Genomic DNA, 13,320 nt, shown 5'->3' with positions numbered 1-13,320 from the left:
TGTCTTGCTGCTCAGCGGTCCGACGCTTGTACCAGGCAATACGATGCAGATAGGACGAAGGGAGCCAGAAGGCCCAGCGAGCTTGAAGTAACTCACGATCGCAACATAGAAGCAGTGATGGCAAAGGCAAGCGCTGGTGCGTGTGTGTGTGGTGGCGACACATAGCGTTTACGATAGAGAGTGGGATGGGTTTATGAAAGGACCGGGCAGATTGTCTACTCTATTCGCTTACGGGCGAATACGAGTGATTATGACCCAAGTGACGATTTAACCCGACTCACACAGGCATCAGAAACGACACCAGAACGGGAAGATTAACCATCAAGCAGTGTAGCTACCATTTGAGCCGTCCTCGTTTCAATGTTGAACTAAGTAATGGTGATGAGTGTTCTACAGGGTGAAGTAGGCGTCTCAGTACAGTTAGAGAAAAGTCATCCTGCCTGTATTCTGTTGCAAAGGCACGATAGGCAAACGAAGCTAAGCGCACGTAGACAGTATGTTAGATATCTTTCATGCATCTGCGCTTGTGGAAGATACATGGGCGGATCACTGCATGGATTAGCTCAGGACGGTGTTGTGTACGGAAAGGATCGTTTGCCATCCTACATGGTTTATAAAAGAGAAGTAGATTTTCAGATATAGTCTAGCCACTTGCCTTGCTGGATATTCAAGAACTATACTGGAGACAATTTAGTATTACGGTTTTTTGCCTGATGGGATGGTCGTAACGTTTTACGTTTTAGATGGCCTAGTGATATTAAGACGCAAACAGACGATTCAAGCAACTGTCTTAAGTTTACATTAATCTTTTTGCGTTTTTTTTTTTCAGGACGAGAAGTACGTACGAATCCGATTTACTCATGTTAGTATATATGTTAAGAGCAGCACATGCTCACCTTGATCTCTATGTTGAGATGTATCTTTACTTTTCAACTTCTACTAACTGTTACCTTCGTGCACGCTATATGTACCGCTGAGACCTAAAAATTGACTATTATTTGTTAATATTATTATATGACATTATTAATTTATCATAGCAAGCTATTTATAGCATCATTGTATAAAGGTAAATAAAGGACACAAGACAACTTGAAAGCACCTTTCTTTTTAAACGTATCGCGTCTATGTGTTATCAAGTTACTATCTGACCAAAACTGAAAGCTTTTTGTATTTGTGGAACCAAGTAGCACTCATAGAGCACTCATAATGTGTAAATGCGTATTGCAGGAAGTAGGTGAAAATAAAAAAAATACAGTTTGTTAGCCCAAGCCAGACATAGCTATCAAGTGTAATTTAAAATTAAAGTTCACCCCTTAAATCCTAAACATTGGCAATTTTTGTTTGTGATATGCTAAATTTGCTCACGTAGGAAGATTGAGACAATACTCAGTGCCATAATATGACCGATTCATGGCTAGCACATCAGTACCTGTTTTTCCTAAAAGCTTCTTACCATATGGACTCTGATATTCCTTCAGTAACGCTATACTATATATATACTATAAGTACTATACTATATGATAACGATCCATCACAAAAAACCCGTTCAGGCTTCGTAGTTGGACTGTATAGTTTTTCATTTGCGTTACCAATAAAATAACCACAAATTTATTGAAAAGTTTTTCCATTTACAAAATAATCAAAGACACAATGTTGTAGTATATGTACGAATATATCCGGATATTTCAATGATAACAGAAGGTTCTGTAATCGAATGGCGATACCTTAAGCCGTACACAAACCGGAGCGTTCGCATTACGCCAGCCATGCCAATTGAGCGAAACTCATCAATTACGGCTCAAAGGAAAAGATAGTGAGAATATAATTGTTTTAAAAATAACGCTAAGCTGTGCAAACCCCCAATTTATATGGTGGAACAAGGAGGAGTCGAACCCACCGATCTTTTGAATAGCATTGTTAGGGCCGATGAAATCTATGGAACGAGCGTAGAACAAATTGTGAGCCAAATAAATCTAAATAACAATGATGTAGAAAAACTACCTATACCGATCTTATTTAATGCGAACATTTTTCTTCACAGCCCTATTGAAATATATACATATATATTATTAAGCAAGAAGCATTTTGTTACGATGCGTTGGAAACGGTAGACTATTTGAGGCTTAAATATGAATGGGTAATGCTGATTTTATCCAATCGTTATTGATACTGCAACCTTCACCCCTATTGGACTCGTAAGCATACTATGCAGGTTCGATCAGTTATACTGCCAATTGAGAATTTTTGATACAAAAAACCAACAAAATGTTTAATAATCTGTCTCTATGCTGTATCGTTCAGTAATTTAAAGCTAGTCCCGTAATTCCAAAGCAATACTCAACTACGGAAGGGAAAAGTTTATTATCTCGTCATGTAGAGAAAAATTATTCTATTTTGCCTACTTCGTTATTTGGCCTGCAAATAAAATTACGAACTAAAAGTACGATTGCCGAGTATGGTATGGAAGTTTTCATTAGCGTTACCTATAACTAGTTTGACATCATAATTCAGGCCTCTGGTTAATAGGACGATTTCCAACATCATAAACTGTAACTGAGATCTATTTCACCCAGCTCCTAACTAGACCTTAAAAATGAATTCCTGTAACAAAGGTTTATTTAAAGGTTTTCAAAAGCATTCAGATGTTAGTGATTCCGTCCTGATGATCAATGACCTCATATGTAAACAGCCTATTTTTCATGTATATTGCTCTCGCAAACCCTGGATAATTTCTTTAAATGTTTTATATCGCAAATTAAAACAACTTATCTTTCTTGCGTAATCCTATTTAACAAAATATACCCCTATTCAGTTCCGCTTTCGGCACAATCATCACTGGCGTGATGATTGTGTCGAAATATCTTCACCTCGTAATCATTTTTGCTGCTTAGATCTTCACGCCGCTTGACACGTCCTCACAAATTCGATCGCCTGATGATGGTGATAGACGTTGTTTATATTACTAGAATTGTTGAACAGATGCATAATGAGTACTTTATTAAGCAGTCCGTAGGGGGGGGGGGGGATGTTAAGTCCAATCAGTAATAATAATTGATGATTAGTAGGAGTTTCGAGTTGTATGAGGTCAGTTAATGGACAAGTAGTCACTTTCAATATCAGTGAATAGAAAATCAACGCAATACTGCTTTACAGAATAGCACCGAACGACAGGCAAAACGCACAATCATATGATAAACTTAGTCGCTGCAGACGCTTGCTCAGCTTGTTTACGGTTGAGCGTCTCTGGGTTAATTTTTCTACATGAAAATTTGGTTAGGAGATGGCGATCAGCTCGTCCAGTTATGGATACACTGTTTTAATATACATGTAAGTATTAATATAGATATTACCGGTGATCAATGTTCACAGGGATCGAAAATACGGACCTCGCAAAGCCACGCAAATCAGTGGAAGAATAACGCAGATTTAAGTGTCTAAAAATTATTTAATTTCGTTGCTTTTTCTCTATTTATGTATCCAAATAATGGCTTCTATACTAGAATATAAAACCGAGCAAGATATTATTGATATTATAAAAACGCGACAATCTTTGCCTAGATCCATATTAGATATTTAAGGTGCTAACTAAAATTAGTTGTCTTGTATGATATACTTTTTTCGAAATTATTCCTATGTTTTGTGAATCGTGAGATAACTATCGCTATCTGAACGCGTGTCCGCAGAACAAACTGATCATGTACATTGTGAATGTTTACATACGACCGTTGTACAAATTGAATTGTTGAGCCGGTGCAGAACCTCTTTGACACTCATGTATTTAACAATTTTAATTGAAATATATATTTTTATAATAGCCCTGCCATCTAATAAATATCACGATGTTTATTTCTCCACAAAACAAAATCAAACTCAAATCTCACACGCTTCTAAGTTAAATGGTAATAAAAAAGAGCCTTCTCCTAACGTCAGCTTGTATGAACGAGCTATGTCTTCTAAATGGCTCGAGATCTACTGCGGATTCAATAAAGCAATTTGAGATGCTGCTTTCAGGAGCTATTCATAATTGTCTTCAGATAATACGAAAGGGAATGCTCTTCGTATCGCAATCGTTACCGAACGATAAGTAACAGAGGCTGCGTGCGGTCGTCGATTGAAAGAGGTATTAGTTTATACACATATGCATACCTGTCAAGTAACTTTTGCCCACCCCTGTATACGTATGGGCATGAGTACACGAACCTTGTCATTTCATCACGTTACTTTATTTGGTTCCGATTTTTTCAGCTTGTCAGCGATCCTTATACGACGCTACCGGTACATGAATTCGTTTATACTGATTCCGTAAGGTGGCGCAACTGTGACCAACCCGCTCGTTACGTGGAATAATGTCTTGACTACAACTAACACGGTCTTCAATTTGATCTAACTGCCCTAAAAGCTACTTTCGATATTATTAAATGGCTACAAAGATAAATAGAAATTTAAGCCAAATGATGACTTCGTTTCGAAAGATAGGTGATCCAGAAGTTTTTTGTAATTAAACAAAATGAGACTGATAACAAGTCGAGAGGCGCTGAGATCTAAAGCTTAATAAACTCTGCAGAAAATCAGCATTGGGCTTTTTCTAATGGACTTGCCTTTGGTCGCCAAGCTATTCCAGCCCTGTAACAGCATAATTCATTCACAAGACGATCTATTTAAGAAGCCACATCTATATAACGTCGTAGCAAATATGTTTCTGAAACGTTGTTTAGATTTCAATGTTTCTTGTAATGTTTTTAGAGAATGAAAACCGCAACTGAGAAAAATGACCGCATTATCCTATTCCCAGTTCAGCTCTTTATAAAACTACATATATACGAGGTATAAATGGGAGATGCTAATGGCTATATCACGCCATCTAAGTGCTTGGGCATTCTAAACGTACGACGAAAAAAATCAATCGTTGTATTTTTTCCCCTTTTCTGTATCCACAACAGTCGTGTTGGCCGTTTACAACGTAACAGGACAATCCTCCAATGATGTAAATAAAGGTAATTTAACTTGTAAATAAACTTTTAGTTGTAAAGAAAATGAGGAATAATTTATTACCTCCTACTGTGTTTAAGTTATTGCAAAGCATGGAAAATCGAACAGATGAAGTTAGATCATTGCTGTGTATCAACTTTTTCTACCAGCATCAAAATAAATGATAATTTTCTCTCTCCTTTACAACGGAAAGTAATTTCAATATTTCTAATGAGCTGAGATCAATTGTGACATAATATATCCTCTGTAAACTGCCAAATAACACCTAACACATAATATTAATAGCATAAGCTAAACGTATTCCCTTAGATTTTCGTAGACATAAATTTCCCTGAGATATAGCCAATTTACTCCATCAGTGAGCGATGCCATACTACTAAATCCGCCTCTGTACAAGCTTGTATTAATTTATTATGTAGAATCACATCTTAATTGTTACGGTTGTGTGCAATATAGTCCTTAGAGCTATATGCTGTACATGTTTCTCCACAAGGTGCGCGATACGGTTTATCTCATGGCGCCATAAACTCGATTGTTCACTGCACTTGGTTGGACAATAGCGTAATAATTATTAGGTACACTTTCCAGTAATGGCTGCAAAAGTGTTCGTCTATGGTCGGCGTAAGGCAGGTTAGGATCAAACCATGTTTTGGTCGTGAATAAAACCCTAATTCGACTTCTCACTGTGGGCAGCGCTAAAGAAGCAAACCATTCTTCATAGAAATGTTCCAGATTCACAAAAACATTTTTAACGATTGCACTGTACGAAGAGTACACGCAACGAGCTCTTTATATAACTTTAACGATGCCGTAAATACGCTTCTCAGTCTATCACAAGATAGACAGTAAAGGTTACAAATATTTATCGCCAGCCGTGAGGTGTCTGTATATCATAGATATGAATAGCAATATTTCTGCCCATTAGGTTCTAGTCGTCCAGTCGTATTGGCCTGTGTTCGCACCGTATGGAACCAAAATTGCCAAAATAATATTTTGTTTTCTTTAAGATTTTTTCTTATAAACCAGACCTGTCACTGGAATATTTCTAGATTTTTACGTTATCATTTCTTTTATGGGTTAGGTTAAATTTTAAATGAACCTATTGCTTAGAATTTAAGGCAGCACCTGCTCAGTACTAATGTATATATATATATATATATATATAGCTGTTGAAGGCGAATGTGACGGACTTTGATATTGCGTTACCTTAAAGCTCCGAAAGCTTAAATGATGATTGTTTATTATATGTGAGAAATACCTTTTTTTGTTTTTTGTACGCTTTATTATAAATCATGTATCTAGACTGCGTGTATTCGAGTGCGCCGTCAACGGCCCACTAGAGTCTTGAGGGGGACCGCCTTTACTCTTCGATCTTCAGCAAATATCTCATAGTGGCAGATGCTCTTGATGTCTGTTGCTTGCCATCAGCTAACGTCCAGTATACTTAATACTGCAACGAAACTCAATTTCTACTAGGACGACGCCTTCCCTGGTCTCTCTCTAGCCAGTTGTAACGATTGAATTAAGCCTCGTTTATAGTGACTGTATACTTTGGGTGGATTTTTTTGCTGATAAAAGTTCTGCAGATTGCACGTGGAATACATTACACGTGTGTCTAACTGAGTTTGAGTCAATTCCCCCATTTTGTACCTAGTTGCCCCATTTCAAATGTTCGGATTATGATTTTATAAGACGCATTATTTGGCATGTAAAGATTCGCCGACCGGGCCTTTAGCTTGCGTAAAAAACGTGTTCAGTTACTTATATTCTTGAATTATCTGCACTATTCACATAGTGTGCTTAAAGGCCTTTTACCCTAATATGTTCACCAATTTGATATACATATATATAAATATATACATATATTGAATTTTATTCACGTATCGTTGCCAGTTGTAATTAAGAACTTTACAATAAATTGTTTTTTAATGTAACTCTTGTTTAGATTGTTTTTCTGTTAGCAATCTGTGTATATTTTTACTGGACCATTTGCAAGCCTGCTTCGAAGCTGATAACTACTCGACATGATATATACATATGTATATATATTTAAGCGCGGAAGCGTATCAGCTTGAGCTCAAAATAATAGCTTTAAATCAATCATCTCATTTGTAGCTTATTTATTAGCGTAACTTCATCAACTAATGCATCCATCCATTGTTCGACTGCATTTGTTCGTACACTGCCTATTATAATCCTAACCTGTACTGAAGGGAAAGTTGATGTCTGAGCATCTCTGATAAAAAGCTATTTGGCCTCGCTCGGTCTCAACATCTAGACGTGCAGATACTAAAGAAATTGCTTAATCACCAACTATCCTCGCAAAATGGCTGTCCTAACAGAATACAATAGAGTTTTCACCTATCCTGCCGTGGTTGGCTAAAGGGATTAACAAGTCATTAAGTAAACATATAATCATTTAGCAAATCCTATCAGACTATCATCTCTAAGATAACACAAATACAAGGATGATACACGGCATAGAAACAAAGAAATTCCAATAAAATACATTTCTATCATATTATCAATTTTTTTTTTGTTCTTAAAAAGTTTAGGTTGTTCAGTTGGTCTTAAAGTGTTCTAGGCTTATATACGATGAGAACTGAACTAATTGCAGGGTTCCTGTTTTTGAATGAGGTCCTAAGGATTCGATAGTGAAGTCAATGATGATCTTCGAACTGAAACAGCTCTCTTCCACACAATCTCGGAAAAGTCGATAAATAGAATTGTTTTCATTGGAAGACTCAGAAGAACCTGATCTCAATTAGCCAGTCTCAATAGTCAAATAGTTGAATGGTTAGTTTGTCATACACGCGCAATTCAAATTTGAGTCAACTTTTGCTTGCTTACCATTTACAGCACACGGTGTCAACAGATCGGCATGTGGCATCGGACATTCTCGTGCGGCTATCGGGACATCGCATCTTCCTACCCACTTTGTGGCATGGTCCTGGCTTTCCGCTTGCGTCGGTAAGGATTAATGAAGATGATTTTCAAGCCGAAAATTATTCTCTAACTAATATTTATCGAGTTCGAATTATGTAGATCGTTGGTATATATAGAAAACCTCGTTGTGTACGTGGCCTGCTGAAGGCTCGAAACATGGTCTAAAAGCTTCCTATGTTTCGAGTTTTTCGCCCGGTATCGGCACTAAGCCATCCGTTAGACAGGGGGCTGAATCGTGCTTGAATTCGAATCGTTATTAAGTTTCCGAAGAGTGACGACCTCTTCGGTTAGTACAGATTTATATTGACGGATGTTTAGTCTTCTACTGACATACGCCCGATATATAATGCGCCCTAGAAGCTTCAGTAAATATGACTGTAACAATATCAGCACAGATCGCAAAGACCCTTTCATGAAAAACCAAAGACAAAGATAAGATTCACAAGGTATCCTTTCGTCCGAAATCGAGTATCCTTTATTTATCAGAATTTAGTTAATTTTACCAAAGGGACAGTAGACCTTGAACAATTTAAACCATTACAAACAAAAAACAAAATGAAAATACCTTTTTATCACTAGTATGTTTAAATGTTGTCCGAAGAGTTTATCGATAATCTCGTCATGGGGGAATTAGAAAACCTGCGAGCCACGATGCCAAGCTACAAATCTGAGTTCGCACCTTTCTAATTAACTCAGTCGCGATATTGCAATCATTAATAAAGATTCAGAGGTGTTTGCGTTATCTAGGTATTGTTACTTTATTGACTCCGATGCTTCCGCCCGAGCTCGTAGGATGGTAGAGACCTATTTTCAAGTTGGCTTACATACGCTTTCCTGTAATTTTATTATCTGAGTTTTAAGCCAATACGATTCAGTGTTGCTGACTTGCAAAATATAGTCGTGCATTTCAATGCGCTATGATACTTTGGCTGTAAGCCACGATCAAACGCACCTCGTTTCCGCTAACAATCTTTTGTTATCATTAACATCATGACAAAACAAATGGAGTCGACAATCCCAGAATTATCTTATCGGGATCATTCCAGTATTCATATAACTTTATAACCTAGTGTAGGTTACACTAGGTTTCAGCACGTTCCATACATCTTTACGTAATTGAGATCAGTACAGAAAAATCATATTTAACCTATAGGCCGTTTCACGATTAATGAAAAATTTCAAATTAAATGTTTATGCTTCAGTGTCGCTTTTTTTTTATAAGCTAGCTAACTTATGAAATTCATGAAAAAAAAAATATATATATATATATGTATACATATATTGAACAGAAAGAGAAAGACACGCTAATTTTTTGAGAGTTTTAGAATTCGCCACCAAAAAATAGAAGTTGAAGAACAGAATGTCACTGAAAAAATGAGACAAAGTAATCGAACATTTCGCAAAATAATCTGCGAACACACACACCACTGACAATTGCTAAGGGTTATTACTTCCGAAACTCGTGGTTACCAAGGGCGTAGAACTGCAACCTTGAAAAATATCTTCTTGTCACAGGCACCCTTAGAGCATCTTATTGGTTATATTTTGGCATCCGCGCTATAGCGTACACATAAAGGTGTAAATGTGATGTCTCAAAAACATATTCTCATTTTTTATAAATACGTTTTTCTAATATTTTTATATATTTTATATAAAAGTAATCTTTTTAAATTTTTCAAAGGTTCTGATCATGCGAGTTTGGCCGTTCGGAAAGAGATTAAATTAATAGCTTAATAACATAATAACACCTAAGCCTAGCAATAAGGCAAACAAAAACATATTAGATACAGTGACAAAGCTTCGAAAACTCTAGAAAAAAACTTCGCGAAAATCATGTTTTACGTGGTTGTCAGAAGCCTGAAAGCATCTCGACAGAGAGTCAATAGCTGCGAGCGGGAATTATAGTTATGACGGAGGTGACAGCTTTCCCAGCGGCTATACTCTACTTTTGCATACAAAAGCTTTTTATTTTTGCAGAAAAGAGAAAATATCGTGTTCCCATCAGACTTAGCCTTTATATAGTTGTCGCGATGGTGTGGGACTCGCGTTTCCGAGGTTTCCGACAATTCGAAAACATTTAGTTAGAAAAATTTATTACACACACCGTATTAGGCGAACAAGGTGCTCATGAAGAGATACTGCACCTCCCAAGGGTCCGTGGTAGCTTTGTGGGCTAACTTCCTCCTATGTGGTGATCCTACTTGAAGCCCGAAGCCTCCATGGAATGACAAATAGATGTTGCCGGCAGGTAATAATCACAGGCAGATTTCGCTTTTTGATTGGAAACATGCTGCCGTATCTACATATTAAGTAGAAGGTGTTTTAGCTCATCTGGGCAAGCGCTAGCAGACACCTGCCTGTCTTCGACATTCGTTTAAAGTAAAAAAAAAGATAATTTGGCTATCTCCAAGATGTTTTCAATGATGATTCAAAAACACCAGAAGAAAACAATCACTATCTCAATGGAAATTTCTCTCCTTTACTTAAATGTCTAAGCGTGTCCATCTAAGGACTAGTTCTCTATTAGCACTATTTTCAAAGGACAGCGATCTTGTGGCTTTTGTTGACGAAAAGAACGAGCTACGATCGGCCTTTTGTGTATTCCATTTAGTTTAGTCTTCAGGGGTCAATGGTTTGTCGTATTCAATTAAGAAAGTAGATTCCAACAATTTGCTCATACGACTGTTTTTATGCATTATAATATTAATATGTGATGCTTAATGCACGGGTTGGTGTTGGTGTTCTAATTCGATTAAAAATCCTGTCAATTTTATATCTGTAGACGTCTGCAAATTCGGTAACGACAAAATAAGGTTTCTTGTTTAATGTTATTTTGTAGCTTTGTAAAGGTCCATTGAGACTGTATAATACTTTACAATGAGTCAGAGCGTTGCTTCGAAATGCTTGCTAAACTTAAAAAAGTACTTAAATTTTATAAAAACTCCGCTAGAGATATTCAGTGTCTTCCGTACAAAACATGTTAAATTATTCAACATCCCCGGAAAGATTATGACTGAATAACGTTGCTGCTTCAGCATATTATAAGCCTAAAGACAAACTTTAGTCTGCAGTCTTACAATATAAAACCCTACGACCGATTCAAACACCCTCGTATCAAAAATCACCTACTTTTATAACGTCGCCATCTGTAGCGATGGAGAATGCTCATATGTAACAATCGAACTCATTTTTAAACTACAAAGAGAGTCCGCTGCATAGCATGATATCGAATAAGTGTAAAACCCTTTGTATAGACAAGTGGTTCGGCAACTATACTAGTAGATGGTATTATATATCTGTATATACACAATTATATATTTACAGTGTACATTTTCCGTACATCGTAGTTTACTTGCTAACCAATAACCTGCTTAGGACGTTTTGTGAGAATCGGTATTAATCTGTTTCATTAATGCCCAAATTAGGGTTCCTTCTAGGATCGTTTTTGTATGCTTAAATTTCTGAAACCAAATAGTGATTAACCAGATGCCAAACCATAGGTTATCCGAAGCCATCTGTCGAGCGTCACTAGTTTTCCGTATTACAACTGTTACCACTTGCCCCATTAACGACGTCCTGTACTTCATCTCGCTTGTGAGTCATTGTCCTCAATTTTTTCGTCCTCTGTCTGCTTATTTTCGCTGTCGTCCGTACTATCGATCCCCAAGATAGCACTGACAAGGTTGGGAATGAACTGGGGATCAAATTTAGCTAGGGTTCGCGCAAGCTGCGGATTGCGGACGGCCAGACGTAAAAGGTTTTGCATGTGCGTAGGTAGAATTTCTTTGTCGATTGGTTCATTCAGCGCAACTGTTCCGTCTGGTTTGGGTCCGGCTAGTATCCGCATAATGTTGAGAATGAGCCCCGGTTCGTCATGAACCAGCGTTGGGATTGGGTGAGTCCGTAACAAAGGCAGCAGTTCATCTAAGCTGACTTTGCTGGAACGGTTTGATGAAACGGGGTGGGCCTTAGACGACATTAGCGGTGCTTTGCCTACGTCTCGATTGGCAGCCACGGGTGCTCGGATCGGGCTAATCTGGCCTAACGTCAGGGGCATTGATACGATTTGTTCCTCGGGCATTTTCGGATCTGTATTCTTCGGATAGTTCACCGGAAGTTGCAGCTCCTGGAGACCAAAAAGAGACTTACTTTCTCACGCTATTAGGGATTGTTCCAGCTAAAGTTAAAAAACGATTTCCTTAAACTATAATCTTCTAGCTTAACTTGTAAGCAAACTACTCACTGGTGATGATTCAGAGAAGATGTTCACGTGTGCTACTGTATTTAATAAACAAGTCTTATGCTTTTAAATTGACTATAAATGCTATGTAATGTAGTGTCCTCGAAACGTCCTGTAAAACGATGTCAATATGAAACGATCCGTCAAAAAGAGCTTGCAAAAATGAAGAATCTCGAACATATTATTATCCTTTCTCCTTTTAGACGTCCGCTATGCTGACAATAAGACAAGGGGGTTAGGGATGCTAGTAATAATCTGGAGCACTATGTCTACCGATCTAAAATGAAACTGGAATATCTAATATAACTTGCCAGTGGTTATCCACTGGTGAAAAAGACGGGCACCTAAAAAACACCGAAGGTGTGAGTAGGATGCATGAGAAAAAAATGTCACTCCTGTACGCCATCTAGAATATGTGTATACGTAAAACAATAAATTTAGTTTTCCGGTTTTAGGGCAGAAATTAAATTTACTACTCACATCTCGAAGTTGGTCAATTTCTTGTTTGGTACCAACGACCAGAGGTACGGGTCGATATTCAATGGGAAGTTTTTTCGTAATCTGACTCATTGTCATCATCATCTGAGGCATGATCAGGAAATCGTCTGCTTCTGAAACGTACAAAATACATTGTTTGTAAGAGACCAATGGTGACACAAAACATTGTACTGTTTGAATCTGCAAACGGCAAATGTGCGCGGAGTTAGTTTACGCAGTACCCTAAATAGGCCTTATCTGTGTCGTATCATTGCAGATGATATTGGAGACTGGACAATAAAGCATAGATCCTGAGCAATAATACTCGCAGTTCTTCAGACTCCTTTATATTTCAGCGCTTGCCGCGTTACGCACTTAGCCCAGCTGTGTCGTCCTTTCCGATGACAGCCATCGGCGCCGAATTGGCCGTTTGTAATATTGTCCTTCGGAGAAAGGCCGGAATGCGGAAACCTTCACAGAAGCCGGCCAAGATACAGGTCCAAATAACCATGGGAGTCACAACATCCAAATTCATTTTGGCTCCGCTTAGCCGTCTGAAACAGGATTCGTTAAGATTATGTAATAGATTAAATACACAAATACACCAACTGAAAGTAAAAAATGATATATATACCTAGCGGACAAGCATTATCAAGCACATTATATAT

At 37.6% G+C, this 13,320-nt stretch overlaps 1 protein-coding gene and 2 long non-coding RNA genes across 5 annotated transcripts; 2 read left to right on the top strand and 1 right to left on the bottom strand.

Annotated features, from left to right (window-relative positions):
- Nucleotides 1-45: 45 nt before the first annotated feature.
- On the top strand, nt 46-1,116 carry LOC111266610 (uncharacterized). The gene is made up of 2 exons (XR_002684180.2): nt 46-136; nt 830-1,116. It is a non-coding gene; the product is annotated as an uncharacterized LOC111266610 (long non-coding RNA).
- A 1,768-nt stretch (nt 1,117-2,884) lies between these two features.
- LOC111266609 (uncharacterized) lies at nt 2,885-12,974 on the top strand. 3 transcript variants are annotated; one of them, XR_002684178.2, is made up of 5 exons: nt 2,886-3,327; nt 4,012-4,120; nt 4,246-4,994; nt 7,849-7,959; nt 12,930-12,974. It is a non-coding gene; the product is annotated as an uncharacterized LOC111266609 (long non-coding RNA). The 3 variants fall into 3 exon arrangements; XR_002684176.2 differs by lacking the exons at nt 7,849-7,959; nt 12,930-12,974 and having other exon boundaries at nt 2,885-3,327; nt 4,246-5,034; XR_002684179.2 differs by lacking the exons at nt 2,886-3,327; nt 7,849-7,959; nt 12,930-12,974 and adding an exon at nt 3,638-3,774 and having other exon boundaries at nt 4,246-5,034.
- On the bottom strand, nt 8,669-13,206 carry LOC111266607 (uncharacterized; the record flags this gene model as incomplete). Its single annotated transcript, XM_022844228.2, is given in 3 exon segments — nt 8,669-12,061; nt 12,656-12,786; nt 13,028-13,206. Coding segments are annotated over 3 exon segments (834 nt in total). The 3' UTR covers nt 8,669-11,518.
- Between the last annotated feature and the right edge of the window lie 114 nt (nt 13,207-13,320).

The sequence above is a fragment of the Varroa jacobsoni genome, unplaced genomic scaffold (assembly GCF_002532875.2).
Source record: "Varroa jacobsoni isolate VJ856 unplaced genomic scaffold, vjacob_1.0 scaffold_1102, whole genome shotgun sequence".
In the NCBI taxonomy this organism is placed as follows: Eukaryota; Metazoa; Arthropoda; class Arachnida; order Mesostigmata; family Varroidae; genus Varroa; species Varroa jacobsoni.
The sequence above is the reverse complement of the archived record's forward strand: the minus strand, read 5'-3'. Positions and strand labels throughout refer to the sequence as shown.